The sequence below is a fragment of the Neofelis nebulosa genome, chromosome 3 (assembly GCF_028018385.1).
Source record: "Neofelis nebulosa isolate mNeoNeb1 chromosome 3, mNeoNeb1.pri, whole genome shotgun sequence".
Lineage (NCBI taxonomy): Eukaryota > Metazoa > Chordata > Mammalia > Carnivora > Felidae > Neofelis > Neofelis nebulosa.
In genome coordinates this window covers 161,680,029-161,700,570 of record NC_080784.1, presented here as the reverse complement: position 1 = coordinate 161,700,570, position 20,542 = coordinate 161,680,029, and the positions used below count along the sequence as shown (strand labels likewise).

The window sequence follows — 20,542 nt, the reverse complement described above, 5'->3', positions numbered from 1 at the left end:
GGTGCACGGGGGCGGGAGGGGCAGGCTTAGCTCGCTTCTCCTTAGGTGATCCACTTCAGGAGGGGCCCTGTGGCAGCGGGAGGGAGTCAGATCCGCTGCCGGAGGTTTGGCTCCGCAGAAGCACAGAGTTGGGTGTTTGCGCGGAGCGAGCAAGTTCCCTGGCAGGAACTGGTTCTCTTTGGGATTTTGGCTGGGGGATGGGCGGGGGAGATGGCGCTGGCGAGCGCTTTTGTTCCCCGCCAAGCTGAGCTCTGCCGTCCGGGGGCTCAGCAGCTCTCCCTCCCTTTGTCCTCCAGCCTTCCCGCTTTCTGAGCAGAGCTGTTAACTTATGACCTCCCAGACGCTAAGTCGAGCTTGCTGTCGGAACACAGTCCGTCCGGCCCCTCCGCTTTTGCCAGCCCGACTCGGGGGCTCCGCTTGGCTGGCGAGCCGCCCCTCCGCCCCGGCTCCCTCCCGCCAGTCCGTGGAGCGCGCACCGCCTCGCCGCCCTTCCTACCCTCTTCCGTGGGCCTCTCGTCTGCGCTTGGCTCCAGAGACTCCGTTCTGCCTGTTCCATGTGCATTCAAGAAGAAAGTATATTCTGTTACTTTGGGATACAGAGTTCTAAATATATCTGTCAAGTCCATCTGATCCAATGTATCATTCAGGGCCCTTGTTTCTTTATTGATTTTGTGTTTAGATGAGCTATCCATTGCTCATAGGGTATTTATTGCTTTAACCCTTGGTATTAAAGTCCCCTGCAATTACCACATTCTTGTCAATAAGGTTGCTTATGTTTGTGATTAATTGTTTTATATATTTGGGCGCATAGACATTTATAATTGTTAGCTCTTCCTGATGGATAGACCCTGTAATTATTATATAACTCCCTTCTTCATCTCTTGTTACAGCCTTTAATTTAAAGTCTAGTTTGTCTGATATAAGTATGGCTACTCCAGCTTTCTTTTGACTTCCAGTAGCATGATAGATAGTTCTCCATCCCCTCACTTTCAATCTGAAGATGTCCTCAGGTCTAAAATGAGTCTCTTGTAGACAGCAAATAGATGGGTCTTGTGTTTTTATTCATTCCGATACCCTGTGTCTTTTGGTTGGAGCATTTAGTCCATTTACATTCAGTGTTATTATAGACAGATATGGGTTTAGAGTCATTGTGATGTCTGTAGGTTTCATGCTTGTAGTGATGTCTCTGGTACTTTGTGGTCCTTGCAACATTTCACTCACAGAATCCCCCTTAGGATCTCTTGTAGGGCTGGTTTAGTGGTGATGAATTCCTTCAGTTTTTGTTTGTTTGGGAAGACCTTTATCTCTCCTTCTATTCTGAATGACAGACTTGCTGGATAAAGAATTCTCAGCTGCATATTTTTCTGTTCATCATATTGAAGATTTCTTGCCATTCCTTTCTGGCCTGCCAAGTTTCAGTAGATAGATCTGCCACTAGTCTTATGGGTCTCCCTTTATAAGTTAGAGTGTGTTTATCCTAGCTGCTTTCAGGATTTTCCCTTTATGCTTGTATTTTGCCAGTTTCACTATGATGTGTCATACAGAAGATAAATTCAAGCTATGCCTGAAGGGAGTTCTCTGTGCCTCTTGGATTTCAGTGCCTTTTTCCTTCCCCAGATCAGGGAAGTTCTCAACTATTATTTGTTCAAGTACACCTTCAGCCCCTTTCTCTCTCTCTTTCTCTTCTGGAATTCCTATTATACAGATATTGTTCCGTTTGATTGCATCACTTAGTTCTCTAATTCTCCCCTCATACTCCTGGATTTTTTTATCTCTCTTTTTCTCACCTTCCTCTTTTTCCATAATTTTATCTTCTAATTCACCTATTCTCTCCTCTGCCTCTTTAATCCGAGCTGTGGTCACCTCCATTTTATTTTGCACCTCATTTATAGCATTTTTTAGTTCCTCATGACTGTTTCTTAGTCCCTTGATCTCTGTAGCAATAGATTCTCTGCTGTCCTCTATACTTTTTTTCAAGCCCAGCAATTAATTTTATGACTGTTATTCTAAATTCTTGTTCTGTTATATGGCTTAAATCGTTTTTGACCAATTCGTTAGCTGTCACTACTTCCTGGAGTTTCTTTTGAGGATAGTTCTTCCATTTCATCATTTTGGGTAGTCCCTGGAGTGGCACGGACTGCAGGGCACTTCCCCTGTGCTGTCTTGAGTAACTTGTGTTGGTGGGCAGGGCTGCAGTCAGACCTGATGTCTGTCCCCAGCCCACTGCTGGGGCCACAGTCAGACTGGTGTGTACCTTATCTCACCCTCTCCCAGGGGCAGGACTCACTGTGGAGTGGTGTGGCCCCTGTCTGGGCTACTTGCACACTACCAGGCTTGTGGTGCTGCTTTGATGGGATCTGGCGTATTAGCTGAGGTGGATCCGCAGGGTGCACAGGGTGGGAGGGGCAGGCTTAGCTTGCTTTGCTGTCAGTGGTCCCCTGCGGGAGGGGCCCTGCAGCACCAGGAGGGAGGCAGACCCGTCAGAGGGATGGATCCACAGAAGCATAGCGTTGTGTGTTTGTGCAGTGCAAGCAAGTTTGGTGACAGAAACTGGTTCCCTTTGGGATTTCTGCTGGGGAATGGGAGAGGGAGATGACTCTGGCTGAGCTGAGCTCTGTCTTCCAGGGCTCAACAACTCTCTCTCCCAGTGTCCTCTCACCCTCCCACTCTCCAAGCAGAGCTGTTGACTTTTAACATTCCAGATGTTAAGTCCCGCTGGCTGTCAGAACTCATGGAGTCTGGCCCCTCCGCTTTTGCAAGCCAGACTCCAGGGCTCTGCCTTGCCCAGTGGGCTGCACTCCACCGCCCCGGCTCCCTCCTGCCAGTCCATATAACACACACTGCCTCTCCGCCCTTCCTACCCTCTTCCATGGGCCTCTTGTCTACGCTTGGCTCTGGAGAGTCCGTTCTGCTCAAGTGAAAAAATCAGAATACCTTACTCAGGGAAAGCATTGTTTCATGATAATTTTGTTTTGGATATACACCACACACACACACACACACACACAGATTTACATATACTGTATCACAGTATAAAATGCACTTCTTACTGCGGCTCATAGTACAAATATTTTTAGAAAACACCAATCTGATATTAAAAAAAACCCCCAACTATGATTATGGGAAAAGAAGTTTTTAAGATAGAAACAATATATATAATTGATCAGAGGTTGATTATAGCAATGAAAAAATGCAGTTATTTTTCCTCCAATGATCATAATATTTCATGTTCCACTTGTATATAGGCCCTACAGTGATTACTTAACAAGAAGTTCTCATCAAATCTCTGATCCTTCACCCCGTTTATTACAACTGTCAATAGCCAAAGCCACAAATCCAAACTATGTTCCTCCAAAAAAGGTAAGTGGGTCCATGTGAAAGAAACAGTTCCTGATTGATTTTGCAACATGTAACGTGTTTATAACTGTAGCATGCTGTCCTCTCATTTCTGGGTGTATCTTCCTTTTTCCCCTGTTTATGTTTCCCTCTCATCAAATGAACTTTTCTTACTATCTCTATGCCTAATTTATCAGCCAAGATTTAATCAGAGAAGCAGAACAGCTATGCAGAATTTAAGCAATTGTGGAAGCTGATAGAGAAGTCTATGGAAGGCTGTTTAGGCAGTTGGAACTTGGGTCTTGTTATATACCCAGAAGCAATGAGAGATAGTAAGGGTAGGTCAGCAGTTACTTGGAAAGTATCTACTTCAGGGCAACCCAATACAAGTTCTTCAGGCAGGGGGAATCTGACCTCCTCAGGCAGGAGAGAAAGGGCTGATTGTATTCATAAGAAAGGCTCAGCCGTATTTAGGGGTCCCCATCTTCATTGGAATCTGCTCATATATTCCCATTCCAATTTTCAAGGTCCCGCTCCTTCTCAATCATTGCTTTAACCTGAACATAGGAGACCAGACAAATTTGGTAATTCAATTTGCACTATAATTCACCCACTCCCAGAATTAGATTTCGAGTTTGGTTTTCAGAATTTTCAGCCCTGTGACCATAGACTATAAGGATTTCTTTTATGGAAGTCACAGAAACTTTCTGGTCCTTTACCCAGACCTTAAGGTGGGAGCTTAAAGGCCTGAGCCAGTCATTTCTTAACACACTTTCTCCAGTGTACTTAGAAACAACCAAATAATCCCACTATACTTCTTTATTTTCTGGTAGCAGCTGCTTGGTCACCCGAAGTCTTGCTTTCTGTTTTGCCACTGCATGCTATGGACTACCAGGATTTTTTTTTTAACTTCTGGCAACAGAATCATGAATAACTTTAAATCCAAATACTCAAAAAACAAATTCCAAATAATCTAGAACCAATACAGAGAACCAATTCTTAAAGTTGGGATTTGGTTATTTGTTGCTTCATACCAAAGCACCCCCAAACTTAGTAGTGTAAAACAATAAGCATTTTATTATACTCAAGCATTTTATGAATTAGAAATCCCTCAGCTAGTATATCTCTAGTGGCTTGGGTGTCTGAAATGGTAGGAGGCTGAAAGTTCCTTTATACTTGTCTTAATCAGCTTGGGCTGCTATAACAAAATACCATAGACTGAATGGCTTAAAAGACATTTATTTCTCACAGTTCTGGAGACAGAGAAGTCCACGATCAAGGTGTAGCAGATTCTCTTCTTGCTGAAGGTCCTCTTCTTGGTTTGTAGACAGCCACCATCTTGCTGTGTACTCACATGACTTCTTTTTGTGTGCAAAGAGGAGTTCTTATCTCTCTTCTTATAAGGACACCAATCCCATTATGAGGGTTCTAACCTCATGATTTCATCTAAACATAATTACCTCCCAAAGGCCCCACCTCCCAATATTAACCCATTGGGGACTAGGACTTCAACATATGAATTTGAGAGGGACATAAACAGTCAGTCCATAACAACATCTGTGTGTGGTACCTCGGCTGATATGACTTAAATGCTAGACTCAGTTGGTAATATCCACAGGAGAACCTTCTTGTGGCCTCTCCATATAGCTTAGACTTCTCTCAGCATAGCAGCTGTATTCTGATAAGGAATATTCTAAAATGGAATGTTTCAAGGGTGAGCATACCAAAAGAACCAGGTAGAACTGCATGATTTTTTGGGGCACCTGGGTGGCTCGGTCGGTTGGGCGTCCGACTTCGGCTCAGGTCATGATCTCACGGTCTGTGAGTTCGGGCCCCGCGTCGGGATCTGTGCTGACAGCTCAGAGCCTGGAGCCTGTTTCGGATTCTGTGTCTCCCTCTCTCTCTCTGACCCTCCCCCGTTCATGCTCTGTCTCTCTCTGTCTCAAAAATAAATAAATGTTAAAAAAATTAAAAAAAAAAAAAAGAACTGCATGATTTTTTTTGAGTTGGCCTTGGTAGTCACATAATGTCACTACAGTCATATTCTTTTGATTTATGGAGTTACAAGTCTGGCCAGATTCAAGGGGGCAGGGACACAAACCCCAGCTCTCAGTGAGAGAAGAATAATTTCAAAGAATTTATAGCCACTTAAGAAAAGAACCTGCAAATCCAGTGATGTGAGTCTTTTGGTATCCTTGAGCATGGTTTTTGTATATAGGAAAGACTGTTCAGAGGTATGTTCTTGATTTAAATAATTAGTAGTCAATTTTTAAAACTTGGAAGTTAAAAATCTATTTCTTTTGGGATGACCGAGTGGCTCAGTAGGTTGAGCATCTGACTCTAGCTCAGGTCATAATCTCATGGTTCCTGAGTTCAAGCCCTGCATCAGGGTCTGTGCTGACAGCTTAGAGGCAGGAGCCTGCTTTGGATTCTGTGTCTCCCTTTCCCTCTGCCCCTTCCCCACTCACACTCTGTCTCTCTGTCTCTCGCTCTCTCAAAAATAAATAAACAGTAAAAAAATCTTTTTTCTTTCTCAGGCTTTTAAATTTAATGCATAAGTTTTATTACTCTGTTTATAATTCCAGAAGTTTAACAATAACTTTTAAGAGTCCTGAATAATGTTTGATTTGGTTTCTAAACTTAATCAAATGCCTCCAAATAACTTAAATCATATTTATTAATATATTAAATTTGATTTATTTTGTAAGCCTTTTACTTCAGCCATCTACATTAACGAACAAAATCTCAAATATTAAATAACTATTTAAAAATCTACATTAAACTTATAAATATGGTGAACTTAAAGTTTTCAATGTTGTAAGAATGACATAAACTTAAGATTTCAATCTAATGTTATAACTCACATATATGCTTCAAGTTGCAGTTGTAAGGTGATCACTCTAAAAGGCCAAATTCTCTTAAACATGCACATGGTTTTGTTTTTTGGTTTTTGGGTTTTTTTGTTTGTTTTTGGTTTTTTGTTTTGTAAGCTCTATGCCCAGTGTGATACTTGAACTCATGACCCCAAGATCAAGACTCACATGCTCCACCAACTGAACTAGCCAGGAACCCCCATGTACATGCTTTTTAATTTTAATAATATACACATAGTTTTTGTTTCTATAATAATTTTTAATTTACTGAAAAGTTGCAAGAATTAACATTTTATTCCATTTGCTTAATCATTCTGTCTCCTCCATGTGGGGTGTGTGTGTGTGTATTTAGTTATTTCCCTGAATCATTTTTGAGAGTTACAGATATCATATAGTCATTTTCCTAAATACTTCAGTGTGTATTTCCCAAGAACAAGGACATCATCTTATGTAACCACTGGACTGTTATCAAAATGAGGAAGTTTAATTGATAAATATTGTATCCACTCCATAGTCCATGTCCAAATGTCAACAATTCTAGCGCATACTTATTCTTAGTACCAGGTATTATTAATTCTATGATTTTGTTTCTCTTAGCTTTTTTGCAGTTAATGCTGAACCTTCCCAGAGTTTAAAAATACACATGCCCAGGGGCGCCTGGGTGGCTCAGTCGGTTAAGCGTCCGACTTCGGCTCAGGTCACAATCTCGCGGTCCGTGAGTTCGAGCCCCGCGTCGGGCTCTGTGCTGACTGCTCAGAGCCTGGAGCCCGTTTCAGATTCTGTGTCTCCCTCTCTCTCTGACCCTTCCCCGTTCATGCTCTGTCTCTCTCTGTCTCAAAAATAAATACATGTTAAAAAAAAAATTAAAAAAAAAAAAATACACATGCCCAATAGGGCACCTGGGTGGCTCAGTTGGTTAAGCATTAGACTGCAGCTCAGCTCATGATCTCATGGTTCCTGAGTTGGAGCCCCATATCAGGCTTCATGCCAACAGTGTGGGCTCTGCTAGGGATTCTCTCCGTCTCTCTCCCTCCCTACCCCTCTCCTGCTCACATGTGTGTTCTCAAACACACACACACTCTCTCAAGATAAATAAATAAACTTAAAAAAAAAAATACACATGCCCACAAAGGAAGCCAAGTTACTCTCACAGGTACCTGAGATTACTTGCCACCAGAGACTTTGGATGGATGAACTGTAAAAAATCTTTTTTCCCTTCTATGAATGTGTTACTGAGTCTCTTTTTTATGGTAACTTTGTCACTACAAAGTTAAAAAGAGTGGGTTTCATAGCTCACTTAGTGCATATCCATCATTCTCTCTCTACTTGCAGATGTCTGCAGCTCCTACTTAAGACTAATCAAACTGTTTAGATTTTTAAAATCTTTGACTCTTGAGAGATTTTGGCTTTGAAGACTCCTATTTTATATTTAGCAGATATCTTTGAGTATTAAACACATGTACTCTGGATACCTCACATGACTTTGTCTGACTTGTTGTCCTAATTTATGAAGTCATTCTATCAACATGTCTCCCCACCATTATTCTCAATCTGATTATTTTCTAAGAACAAAAATTTGAGAAGTAAAGTTACCAGATCAAGGGTATGAACATTTTTGAGGTGATTTATATATTATTCCAAAATGTGTTCCAACAAAAGTGATTTTGATTTACATAGCCAGTTGCATTATTTGGGCTGACTTTTGCAGTGCATTCTTGCCAACATTAGATATTATTTTACGAAATATTAGTTTTATAATAAAAATACTATCTCATTAATAAACGCTTTCATTTCTTTGATTATTAACAAATTCAGTAATTCTCAACATTTATTTAACTATGTATTTTTCTTTTGTAAATTTGTCTATTCATGGCTTTTTATTTTTCTAGTGGTCTGCACATTTTGTATTGATTCATAACAGTTCTTTACATATTACAGATACTCTTCATTATATATATGTGTATATATAATATAATATAATATTGCTATATATATACACACACACACATATATATATATATAAATTATTTTTTCCAGCATATATTTTGCAATTTTGGAGTTATAATTTACATAAAATGCATAGATCTTAAGTGTATAGTTTAATAAGATTTTAACAAATGTATATATCCATTCAATAATCACCTCAATCAAGATATAAAACATTATCCCAAAAAGTTTCCTCCTGACTATTTCTAGTCAATTCCACTCTACCCCCTGCCCTAGAGTCAACCACTTCCAAATTTCTATCACCATAGGTTAGTAGTATTTCTTATTCTTTGTAGGTTTATATAAGATTTATATTATTTCTTTATATTTCAAATATTTGAAAGAAATTTACCGTCTAAGCAATCTGGGCTTAGCATCTGTATTCTCTGTAGGTTTGTACATCACTTATATTATTTTTTTGTCTTAAGTATTTGATAGAATTTACCATTGAAGCGGGGCGCCTGGGTGGCGCAGTCGGTTAAGCGGCCGACTTCAGCCAGGTCACGATCTCGCGGTCCGTGAGTTCGAGCCCCGCGTCGGGCTCTGTGCTGACAGCTCGGAGCCTGGAGCCTGTTTCGGATTCTGTGTCTCCCTCTCTCTCTGCCCCTCCCCCGTTCATGCTTTGTCTCTCTCTGTCCCAAAAATAAATAAAAAACGTTGAAAAAAAAAATTTAAAAAAAAGAATTTACCATTGAAGCAATCCAGGCTCAGTGTCTGTACAATTCCATGAAGGGCTAATTAATCATTTACAATGAATAAAACTTTGCCTCCTATCAGGTTCTGGGAAAATCAGAGAAATATATGACAGCCACTGCTTTCAGTTAAGGCTTACAATTAAAAAGGAAATAAAATGATCACTTGTTAATCCAATTCATTAAACAAATATTTCTTAATTATATTATGTAAGACACAATAAGAATAATAAAACAGTTCCTTTCCTTAAAGTAAATTTCAATTTAGAAGAAACCATAGACCTATAGGTAAATAATTAAGATTATTTGATACTCATAAAAGAGAATAAATAAGGTATTGAGAGATACCAGAGGAAGAGTGGAAAAACCCAAGAAAAATACTCTTATCATGGAGTTGTACAGACAGATAGGACCTTAGGTTTCACTCCCAACTTTGCAACTTATTCACTATATAAGCTCAAATAAATTGCTGAACTTCATATAGAACTTTAGTTTCCCCATAAGTGAAATACAAATAAAAATTATATACCAGGTGAGATAAAAAATGAGTGAGTACATGTAAAACACTGTCAGCATTAGTATCATAAACGTCTTAACACAAAAAGGGATTTGAAACATATCTTGTTTATTATTTTTCTGCTCACAGTTAAAACCCTATTTTTATTGACTATATTCTTCTTAAAGTCTTGTGGTAAGTTTTGAGTTTGAATACTAGTAATTAAAATAGAAGACCATATAATTTGAACACATTTCCATAATTAAGATAGTGAGGAATGACTTGGGGGACTAGCTCAGCATTGTGTATGGAGAATGTGGTTCTGCCTTTCTTCTTCTTGGCTTTGGTTTCTTTTTCTTATCTGTTCCAATTAGAAGAGAGCCCCTTGAATTCACTTTAAGTATGGGAATTTGTGATAATGTGAGTCCCAATTTCCAAAGGCCAAAAATAGTTAAGAACAGGGGCTCCTGGGTGGCTTAGTCAGTTGAGCGTCCAACTCTTGGTTTCGGCTCAGGTCATGATCTCATGGTTTGTGAGTTTGAGCCCTGCCTTGGGCTCCATGCTGACAGTGCAAAGCCTGCGTGGGATTCTCTCTCTCCCTCTTTCTCTCTGCCCCTCCCCTGCTCGCTCTCTCTGTCTCTCTCAAAAAATAAATAAATAAGCTTAAGAAAATAGTTAAGAACAAAGCACAGCTCTCCCTCTTACAGTATTGTTACATGGTAGGCCTGAGCCTTCCCTCTTGGCTGAGTTTATCATTCCACAAATCAGCGTTACCATTTATCTCTTAGTTACTATGTAATGTTGCCATTCCCTCCCCATCTTTAGTTTAACAGCAAGTTCCTGAAAATCTGGGTTGGAATTCATACAACCTACTTTGAAAAAAATGGAAATTGATAATTTCATCTGTGGTCATGGGTTACTACAAGACTCTTATCCTTTCTGCTGGATTTGCTGAGAAGTCTGGTTCAGAGGCCAGATGTACTTGTACCATGTTTATTATTTGATACTTACAGACACTATTTTATTTTTTTCCCCTAGATTGAAACCAAGATTGCAGCTTCTGCCCTGAGTGCTGTTGCAACTCCAAGAATTATAGACCTTGCCCATCCAAGGATCAAGATAGAGGGTCTGTGCTTTGAAAGAGAAAGATGTGAAATGCCCATCCGTCCTGTAAGCCACCACTTCCTTGGCATCCTTCACCTCACTTTTTGGTTGTTCCTAGGGTACTACTTTGCCACTACAGAGCATAGGCCAAAGTCATTGGGAAAGAGAATCTTTCAAGATTCTGGCATGAAGGAAGACCTAGCTGCAAGATATGTGGAGAGGCTGGGGAAAGAGGATGAAGAGCATGGGCTTTGGAATCAGTAAGAACTGGGTTCAAATTCTAGCCTCAACACTACTACTAGCTCTTTGATATTGTGGCAGTGTTCCTGAGCCTTATTTATTCATTCAAGCATTTGAATGCCTACTGTGTGCCAGCCATCATTCCCAGTGAACAAGATGGAGGGAGACAAAAAATAAACAGATAAGATAATGTCAGGTAGTGATAAGTGCTAAGAAGACAATAAAACAGGAAATGATTGACTTTGGGTGAGAGTGGAGAATATGCTACTTTGCATATGGTAGTCAGGGAAAGCCCCTCTAAGGAAGGGATATTTGATCTGAAACCTGAATGAGTCAGCTAAGTGAAGGTCTGAGAGGAGAATATTCTAGTAAAGGGAAGAGCACATACCAAAGTCTTAAATTTGAGATGACCTTGAAGTTGGGTGGAACCAGGTGGGCAAGGAGATTATAAAGTTAACAGTTCTGGTGCGCCTGGGTGGCTCAGTCGGTTAAGCCTGCAACTTCGGCTCAGGTTATGATCTCGCAGTTCATGGGTTCGAGCCCCACATAGGGGCTCTGTGCCGACAGCTCAAAGTCTGGAGCCTGCTTTGGATTCTGTGTCTCCCTCTCTCTCTGTCCCTCCCCTGTTTGCTCACTCTTGCTTTCTCAAAACATGAATAAACATTTAGAAAAAAATTTAGTAAAAAAAAATTTTTTTTAAAAAGTTAACAGTTCCTACTTGGAGGGTGATGTGACTTGAAATAATAGATAAGGCATGGTGCTTGGAACAGAGGCTGGCACATTCAGTGGCTTCCCTCCCTCCTCCTCCTTGACACTCCCCTCCATTCATTGTAGTGGCAACTTGGTGTCCAATTTCAGTTGAGTTTTCAATAAATATTTAAATCATGTTGCCAAGGAGGTTGGATACATTTTATTCTCTAAGAACCTGAGGATTTGATTTGGAATTCTATTAGGAAAGAAATCTAGTCTAGAAATCAAAACCCCTCAGACAAGCATCTTGAGTTTGCTGACATGACTTCCTTGTGACCCTTGGGCAAATCACTTTACTTTCAGTTCTTTTGGTATATAAAATGGGAGTTACAGGTATCTTTCTTCAGTTGCTAGGATTGTTTGGGAGTTTATAAAAAATATTTTTAAAAAGTGATGCCCCTACAGATATCATACTTTTAGAACCCAAAATAAGCCTATACCAGTGCAACACAGTCCTTTCAGGGCAATTGAGTGGTGTTTGTTGTCCATCCTAATTCTTTTTAATGAGCACATAAGAGAGAGAATAGGAGCTATATGTCATCCTCCCAGTTTTACCAATTAAGCAACATAACAGAAAGGCAACCTGGCAGATGCAGTTTCAAAGTAAGACCAGAAGGAGTAGATCCATCTGTCAATCAACACATATTCAGCACTAGTTATGTACTTATTCTAGCTTTTGGCAAACATTCAAGAAGCTTATATTCTAATGGGGAGACACAGACAATGAATATACCAACAAAGAGATAAGAGAGCTAAGTCAGGTGTTAGTAAGTGCTATAAAGAAGATTAAATAAGTGTACTGTAGAGGAGAGTTATTAGAAAGGTTCATGTATCTTGGATGGTGAGGGAAGATGTCCTTGAGAACATGATGTTTTAATCTAGAAGCTTGAATGATGAAGAAGCAGCCATGACAAGATTGAGGAAGGAGGATTTCAAGTAGAAGAACTGGCAGGTGCAAAAATCCCAACATGGAAAGAGCTGGGCCAGAGGGGCCTCATGTAACAAAGGTCACTGTGATCAAGGTGGGGAGAGGAAGGAGATGAGGTCAGAGGAATAGGGATAGCAGCCAGATCACATAGGGCCTTCGAGGCCACAGTAAGGAGTCTAAATGTTATTCATAGCAAAATGGGAAACCACTGGAAGGTGTTAAACCCTGAGAGTGACATAATCTGAGTGGGGCTTTAGAAAGTATGTATCTCATGGGGTTGTTATGATGATTGAGTGGGAATAATATAGGTGCCCTACTTAGAACACTGTGTGGCCCATGAAATGCACTCATTAAAATGCTCATTCTCTCCCTCAGTAATTGGTAGAAAAGGCTAGATCATACAGAGCAAGAATGGAAGCAGGGAGACCAGGGAGGAGTCTGCTGCTATAATCCAGGAGAGAACCTGTATCTGATGGTGACTCAGTTCGGGGCATAGCTGTAAAGAGAGGGAGATGTGAAAATTGAAATCTATTTTTGCATCTTTTTGCTTCTACTACAGATATCCCGTGCTGCCTTGCTAACCAAACCTAGCCCCCGAATAATAGCTCTAGCTGAGGCCAAGCCTCTTCATCAAGATTATCTACCTGTCCGTGATGCCCATTGGCCAGTATCTTATGCTGCTATCCATTACAAAATATCTCCCAGAATTCAAGAACTAGCTAATCCAAATACAAGGTATGTCATTTTAAAACTAAGATGGGGCAGGAAGGCTGGGGGTGCTAGGGAGAGGGAAAAATTGACCTAATACGACCAATAAAAAGAATTGTAAGAATATAGGAAATTTTCAAAAACATCTCACTTGTTACATTAATTGTGACAAATCTGTGGTTTTACCGCAAATCTAAGGCAACAGTTAAAGGGTTAGTGGACTAGTATTGAAATTTAGATCTAGGAAACAACTCTGTAAGTATGGATATGGGATTATTTATCTAACATATTGTTAAGTGAAGCAAGTTACAGAACAGAGCACGAAATATGTTACAGTTTGTGTAAGAAAATACACATATGCCATGTATTGGCTTGCAGGTGCCTATGACATCTCAGAAAAGTATGCAAGAAGCTAGTAACAATGGTTACTTGTGGGGGCCCAAGGTAAATGGGATAGGACAAAGATTTATTTTTTACTAAATAGGCTTTTATATTTTTCCATGTTTTGCATCATGCGACCTATTTGAAATAGATAAGAAAATACATTTAATAAAGAAGAAATTGCGTCTAATTCTTATTTACTTCCTAGAAGATTTCTTAATTTGCCTGAACCTCAGTTCATTTTGTTTCCTTCATGAGATAATACCTGACACCCCTTTTTAAGCATCATCAGGAAAACCTAGGAGAAACTGAAAAAGTCATAGAAGTCTTCAGCTTAGGGAACAGGAAATATGTTAATTCTTACATAATAAAATATTTTTAAATATTTATCAAGTGTTTTGCCTTAAAAGAAATAAATTCCAACAACAATGAAATGAAGCTCATTTTCTGTTCATTGACAAAGGAAAGGGAAGAGTAAGATCAAGTCCTCAGGATTTACCCAAGTGGCAAAGTTATTATTTGGTGGTAAGGTGCTGAGGGTGGAAACTTCAAAAGTTTGATTTCTTCGAGTTCACCAGAGAACTGTTGGGCTGGTTTTAACATTGGCAAGTTACTGAAAAATTTCCAGAATTAACTTTCTGTGGAAAGAGCAAAGGCTTTGGAATCTGATAGATACATGAATCTGGATTTGACCACAGGTCATTTTTATAAGTTCCCTGAGCCTTCTTGTCCTTACCTGTACAGTGAGGGTTATGACACCTGTTTCGTGGGGTGCTTATGAAAATCAAAAATGCATAATATCATAGAGCCTAACACGTAGTGGATGGTTGAGAAATGTGAGTTCCATTTTCTGTTCATCTTTTTTCAGGTTGCATTCTTTTTCCCCCATTTCAGGTCTCCTGTGCATATTATATATTACGATCCAAATGTCTTTAAAGTCAAGCCAGCTGCTCTGAAAACACAGTGTTCTCCGAGGATCCACGAGTTGGCAGAACCTCTTATGCGTTAAGCACAGAAAGCCACGTCAGTTGCACTGTAGTTAATGTATGTAGAAAACATATTAGGTGACTTAGTTCCCATTTCTGATCCTGTCAGTTTGTATTCCCCATCCCCTCAAAAACCATGTGAGACCTCCAGAGAACACCACTGTGACCATCGATAGTAATTCCTGCTGTTACCTGTAATCATGTCTTTAGCCGGTTTGGGGACTTGAGCATGCAATAAAAGAGAAAATGAGAGCTTGCCTTATCCTTACTGTATCTCCTCACAAGCATCTTGGCTGTCTCATTGCTCTGACTGACCTGTAGAAACACTCCTCCTTGTATTTGCTGGGTTTGTTTTCCCTTTCCCGGAGAGATCTGTGTTCCCCAGCAGCTGATCTCTGCTCAGTCCCTTCTCTAATAAGTCCTGAGAATTGAAATAATTCTTTGTGTTGCTTTTCCAGTCTCCCCTCCTTACCCAAGAAATAACACTGAAATGGTGAAGCCTTTTGAGACAACTTGAAATGCTTTTTATAATCTATAGATGAAATTTAGGGAATGGGTTACCTTAAATAATCACACCTGCACCAATCTCTGTTACTTCATTCATGTCATTTATCATGAATGACAGAAAAAGCAAGGTATTTGGTAAGCATTGTAATTCTCTGTCAAATTTCATCTTCCCAGAGTTTTTAAAATTTAATTGTTTTATTCTATCCATGGATAAGTATTTTACAAATGAAATTAAATTTTAATATACATCTAGATTTACATGAAAATGAATTGATCTGAAAACCAGTTTTATAGATGCCTGAGTTCTATCTCCAATGCTTTGTGTTAAGGAGATAACTAGTGTTATGGAGAGGCAATACCATATAGTAGTTTTGAACTTGGGTTTTTGAATCAGGCATATCTGGGTTAGTATCCCCCATGGATCATTTACCAGGTATGTGATTTTGGTTTTTTGTTTTTTATTTTAACATTTATTTATTTTTGAGACAGAGAGAGACAGAGCATGAATGGGGGGAGGGTCAGAGAGAGAGGGAGACCCAGAATCAGAAGCAGGTTCCAGGTTCTGAGCTGTCAGCACAGAGCCTGACACGGGGCTCGAACCCACGGACTGCAAGATCACGACCTGAGCCGAAGTCGGACGCTTAACCGACTGAGCCACCCAGGCACCCAGGTATGTGATTTTGAACAAATTCCCTAACTCTCTGTATCTGTTTCTTTGTGTAAAATGGGTTCCTGCTGCATTTTTATAAAGATTAAATAAGAAAATTATGTAATAAAGCATGAACTGGAAAAATATTATTTAAAATTTAGCTCCTTTTGCCTTGTAAGGGGGAATGGCATAGTTTATATCACTGGGAAAATAAATATCTTTATGGCTTGATTCATACAGTGAATGAATGTTTGTTGAGTTTCTTTGCTTTGCCAGGCACTGTGCCAGGCATTGGAGGTAATCATACTAACCCAAACAGTTGTGGGCTCTGCTCTCATGGACTGTTTAGCCAACTGAGAGGGACAGAATTCAAAAATTCACAAATAAATATAAAATTACAGCAGTAGTAAGTATTATGATGAAGAGATGATAATGCAATGAAATAACAGAATAGAGAACTTTGTTTCCCCTTAGGAAGACAAAAGAAGGCTTCTTTAATGAAGGGACAATTGGGCTGGAATCTACAAATTGAGTAGGGTTAACTAACCAAATAGGAGGAGATAGAAAGCCAGTCCAGGTAGTGGGAGCATGTGTTTAGTGGACATTTGTTGATTTGGAGGCCATCCTGCATCGATTTCTCCTCCTTCTGGTAAGAACTCCCAATTTTCTTTTGGAGAATTACTTTGTCTTCATTGTTAAGCTTTACTGGGACTTGTATTCAAGGTGTCCTGGCCAAGGGATGAGGATGTGACCTAAACTGGCCAAGCCCACTGAACTGTCCTCTGGGGCTTTGGATCTTGTGCAGAGTGCTGCATGGGGTCAGAGGTATAGTTGGAGCTGATAGTTCCCAGTAGCAGTACCCTGATGAGACTTCATTTTGCTCCTACCACCTATGTCCCTGGAGCCACCCTGGCCCTTCACCTATTCCTTTGACTCAGGAGCTACCCACAGCCTTCTAGTAAATCCCCTGTGGCAGGTGGATAGGTGTGTTGGGGACTGAAAGAAAATTTGGCTCAAACAGAGAGGAAAAATTGGGGTTGTATGATGCAAGAAGAGGCAGAAGGATGGGAGCTAGACCGAGAAGGGCCCTGGAAGCCATGTTGACTTTTAGTCTTTATCCTAAAGCCAATGGGAGCTGTTGAAGTAATTTATGCGTAGGGATAATATAATCAGTGTTGCCTTTTAGGAAACTGTCTTTGACAAATAAATTGGGGAGGAGACAGTAGAGGTATGTAGACCAGGTTAGGAAGCTATTTTGTAGATCAGATGGAAGATGAAAATAGTTTGGTGGTACCATAGTGGAGATGGAAAAAAGTGGCAAACTTCAGAGATATTTGAGGATTTGGTGATGGGTTGTATATGGTGAGGGGAAATGGGAATCATTTACAATAATTCCTGGATTTCTAGCTTATGAAACAAGATAGAAGTAAGAGTCTGAATATACAGATGGACAATAGTCTGTCCAAATATGACAATAGAACTCTGACTCATAACCTTTGTAGCAACCAGGCCAGGAATCTAAACCACAAACTTTGTAGTGAACAGAATGATCAGGATCTGGTCAGTGGTCCTTACTGGTGCCTATTTTTGCCCCCACTTCCAACATAGGGCCAACCGGAGAAAGACAAATATATTCCCTAAGCCAGTCACATAGGGTGCCCTGTTTCTAGTTAGGTCATCTCCAACTTCCGCATGCCAGCAGCCTTGAGTCAGAGCATACTTAAATCCTCCTCCACACCTCTCCCTGCTCCCCCCCGCCCCTGCAAAGCTTTAGGACTCCTCTGCCTTTGAGTCTCTGCCAAATGCAAGTGATGATGGCTGACTCCCAATAACAAGCTCTAAATAAATGGCCGGGGTGTGTCCTCATTTGGGTAATCTTTATTTCCATAATGTATACCTTCACTGCGAGAGGGCCAGAAGAAGAGAGTAGAGAAGCATGTGTTCAGTTCTGGACAGTTAGATTAGAGGATGGCGTTGAGATGCCTCAAAGGAGGTACCAGGTGTAGGGGCTGTATTATGACCTCCATGGATCCTAGACATTTTTGCCTTTCTAGGTTCTTCCTTAAAATAATAAGAAAAATTACATTTTATGACTGAGTTCATATAAAGATGGACATATTATCATTACATATTGAAAAACATTTTTGCTAACTTTATTTTTTCCTTCTCTCTTAAAACTACAACATTTTGTGATCTTCTGAAAATACCGTGAGCTGTAAGCCTTGAGCCTACTGTGCCCAGTAGGACAGTCAGCCTTGTTCAGGTAGGCAGTCTTTAAATGGGTCTGTGTTGAGGTGAGTAGATCTGTCTGCTGAAGATTAACACATGCATGTCGTCACTGTTAGGTGTGATTGAAGCCCCAGGTGGGAGGTTGTGTGTGAGAGAAGAGGGACTGGGAAGGTGTGAACCTTGACTTGATATTTGCTGCTATTGAGGAATTGCTATTAATTATATTTAGGATGATACTGATATGGGGGTTATGCTTTCAAAAGCAGTTCTGTAGAGAAGCATGCTGAAACATTTGTGCATGAAGGGATATCTGGACTTTGCTTTGAAATAATCCCAACAAAAGAGTGGGTAAGAGTGTGAGTTGATTGTTCAAACTAAGCGATTGGAACAGAGGGTTCATTATAGTGTTCTCATTTCTATTAGATGTGCTTGAAGCTTTACATAATAAAGTGCAAAGTGGAATGGGAGCAAGAATGGACAGTTACAGGTCTTAGCAGAGGCTTTTGGAGCCTGGACAATGCAAAACTTCCCCAGCACTGTACTTTCAGTCAGGTTTGGTTTGCTCCCAGGTGTTTGGTATTAGGGTTGTTTAAGGGGGAAATCAAGGCAACATGTCTGTACTCCATGTCCAGGGAGAGTGTGAAGCAATAGCATGTACAAAATGGTGAATTAAGGTCTACAAGATAAACTGGTGCTCTCACCCCAAACCCAGGGGTACTGGAAGGACTCAGGACTTTCATCACACTATGGCACAGGAGGGTTTCGAGATAAATCTATTTGAATCTTCAAAGGTCAGCATGCCTCCGTTTGACCTCTAGGTTGCAAATGCTTGACACAGGAGATGTGAAGAATAAGTGGGAAGAAGATATTGAGGACTTGTTAATCTGGATTTGGTTGAAGGAAGGAAAATGGTGACATAAATGTTAAATGGCTTTCTGCAGTCAGGGAGAGAGGGGGTCAAGGAGGCTCGTCCTGGAATGAGGTTTTACCAAATATTAGCTATGCAACCTTGTACAAATTACCTTTTCAATGACAAGGAGCTAATAGTGTTTAAGGTTGGGATTGGAAAGTTTCCGATAAATTACACCCCTCCTTTTCTTCCCTGAATTCAGAAACAATTGAGAAACCCAGGCAGTTGGAGTTCAAAATAACTCATTTACAAAGGACAGAGCTGTTTGGAGAATGTGATTTTGGTAAACCAAATGGATTTGCTAATGTACCCATCCTCCTTAGTTGAATTGAGCCCCTGGCAGGACTACTCCACAGGGCACACCTATCCCCAGAGCAGATAGAATGCACTCTGCCTATGGATCTGAGATCTCAAGAAAGAAGAAATGCATTCCTTCTCCCAGATGCATAGGAGAGGAGTCACTGCTCCCATAGGTAGAAAGAAATAGGGGTGGCTGAAGGCTAAAAGCAGGAATTTCTTTCCTGGGGAATTCTTCCTCTTCACATGGAGCAGGAGCACTGCGAAATATTCATCTGTAACATGTATCTCCTTGGGTTCTTGTGAAGTACATATCCAGTACATAGTAAGGAGGTTTTGTTTTCTTAATCATTATTAGTGGGTATTAAGAAACTTCTCATGTCTTTCTGGATAATGGATTTTACTCCCTCTGGTGATTCCAGTTATAGTCCCAGTGAAACACAACCCTATCCAGAGGTGGAGTTCTACTTGCCCACTCCTTGAGTCTGAGCTGGCCCATGACTTGCTGAGACTGAGAGAATGTGGCAAAAGTGACATTGTATGACTTCTGAGCCCAGGCCTCAAGAAGCCTTGTGACTTCTGCTCTGCCTTCTTGGAATGCTGCATGGGAAGAAACACAGCCTCTTTAAGAGACCTCATGGAGAAGTTCAGCCTTCTCAGACCTCATCTTTGGGCCCCTCCTCCAGCTCACCCTCTGCTGAGTGCACCCACTAAAGTTGCAGCAAGACCAGCTGAAGAAGTGCCCAGCTAATTTACAGAATTGTCAGGGGGAAAATGGTTATTTTGGGGTAAGTTTTGGGTTGGTTTGTTATTCAGCAAGTTAACTGAAACAGGCTATAAATAAGCTGGTGGAGCAGCAGATTGATGCCAATAAGGGTTGGGGAGGGGCAAGGGGTTCTGACTGCAGCAGACTGATTTCCATAGGTTCGTGAGCATGTCCTTGGTTTTGGTCTGCTAAATGATCTGGCAGACATTTCTCCCTCAATTAGGTGTTTTAAGCCCCTTTTTTCAACTTGTGTGATAACCCACAGCCATCCAACAGCAGACCTGACCTTTAAACCAGTTGGCCAGTAAGAACCTACATGAATTGAGGCAAAGGAGTATACTGGTTGTTGACAAAGCTGAACCTTCCACTTTACCTAACTCCCCAGTCCCCCTTCCAGAGGGTTTTGCTTCCTAAGGACCCATCTGAGGAAGTCCTGGCCCATGACCTCCCTTGGCAGCAGAGACATACCACAAGCATAAGGAGAGAGAGCCTGAAGACACATAATCTTTCATAATTTGTGTTGGTTCTTCTTTTCTATCTGGAAGGGGCTGCCAGATGGGAAACTTCCCCACCCGAAGCAGCATGCATCTGCCTGCCTGCTCTCTGTTGCCAAGGCGTGGTCTGCTAGAACTTCTAGGATGTTGAGCATCGTGGGCTGGATTGCAAGACAGGGCAGGCACAAGACTGGGGACAGAGAACGGTGG

At 40.8% G+C, this 20,542-nt stretch overlaps 1 protein-coding gene across 4 annotated transcripts in view; it reads left to right on the top strand.

Moving 5' to 3' along the window:
• Positions 1–14,732, top strand: part of SPMAP2L (sperm microtubule associated protein 2 like) — a 61,838-nt gene extending 47,106 nt beyond the window's left edge. For 3 of the 4 annotated variants that reach the window (XM_058722479.1, XM_058722478.1, XM_058722476.1), the window contains 4 exons: positions 3,246–3,360; positions 10,422–10,553; positions 12,965–13,140; positions 14,389–14,732. In XM_058722479.1, coding sequence (XP_058578462.1) covers positions 3,246–3,360; positions 10,422–10,553; positions 12,965–13,140; positions 14,389–14,503 — 538 coding nt within the window. In that variant the 3' untranslated portion in view covers positions 14,504–14,732. Of the gene's footprint in view, positions 1–3,245; positions 3,361–10,421; positions 10,554–12,964; positions 13,141–14,362 lie in introns of all 4 variants that reach the window. The other variant, XM_058722477.1, reaches the window with a different exon arrangement.
• The last annotated feature ends 5,810 nt before the right edge of the window (positions 14,733–20,542 follow it).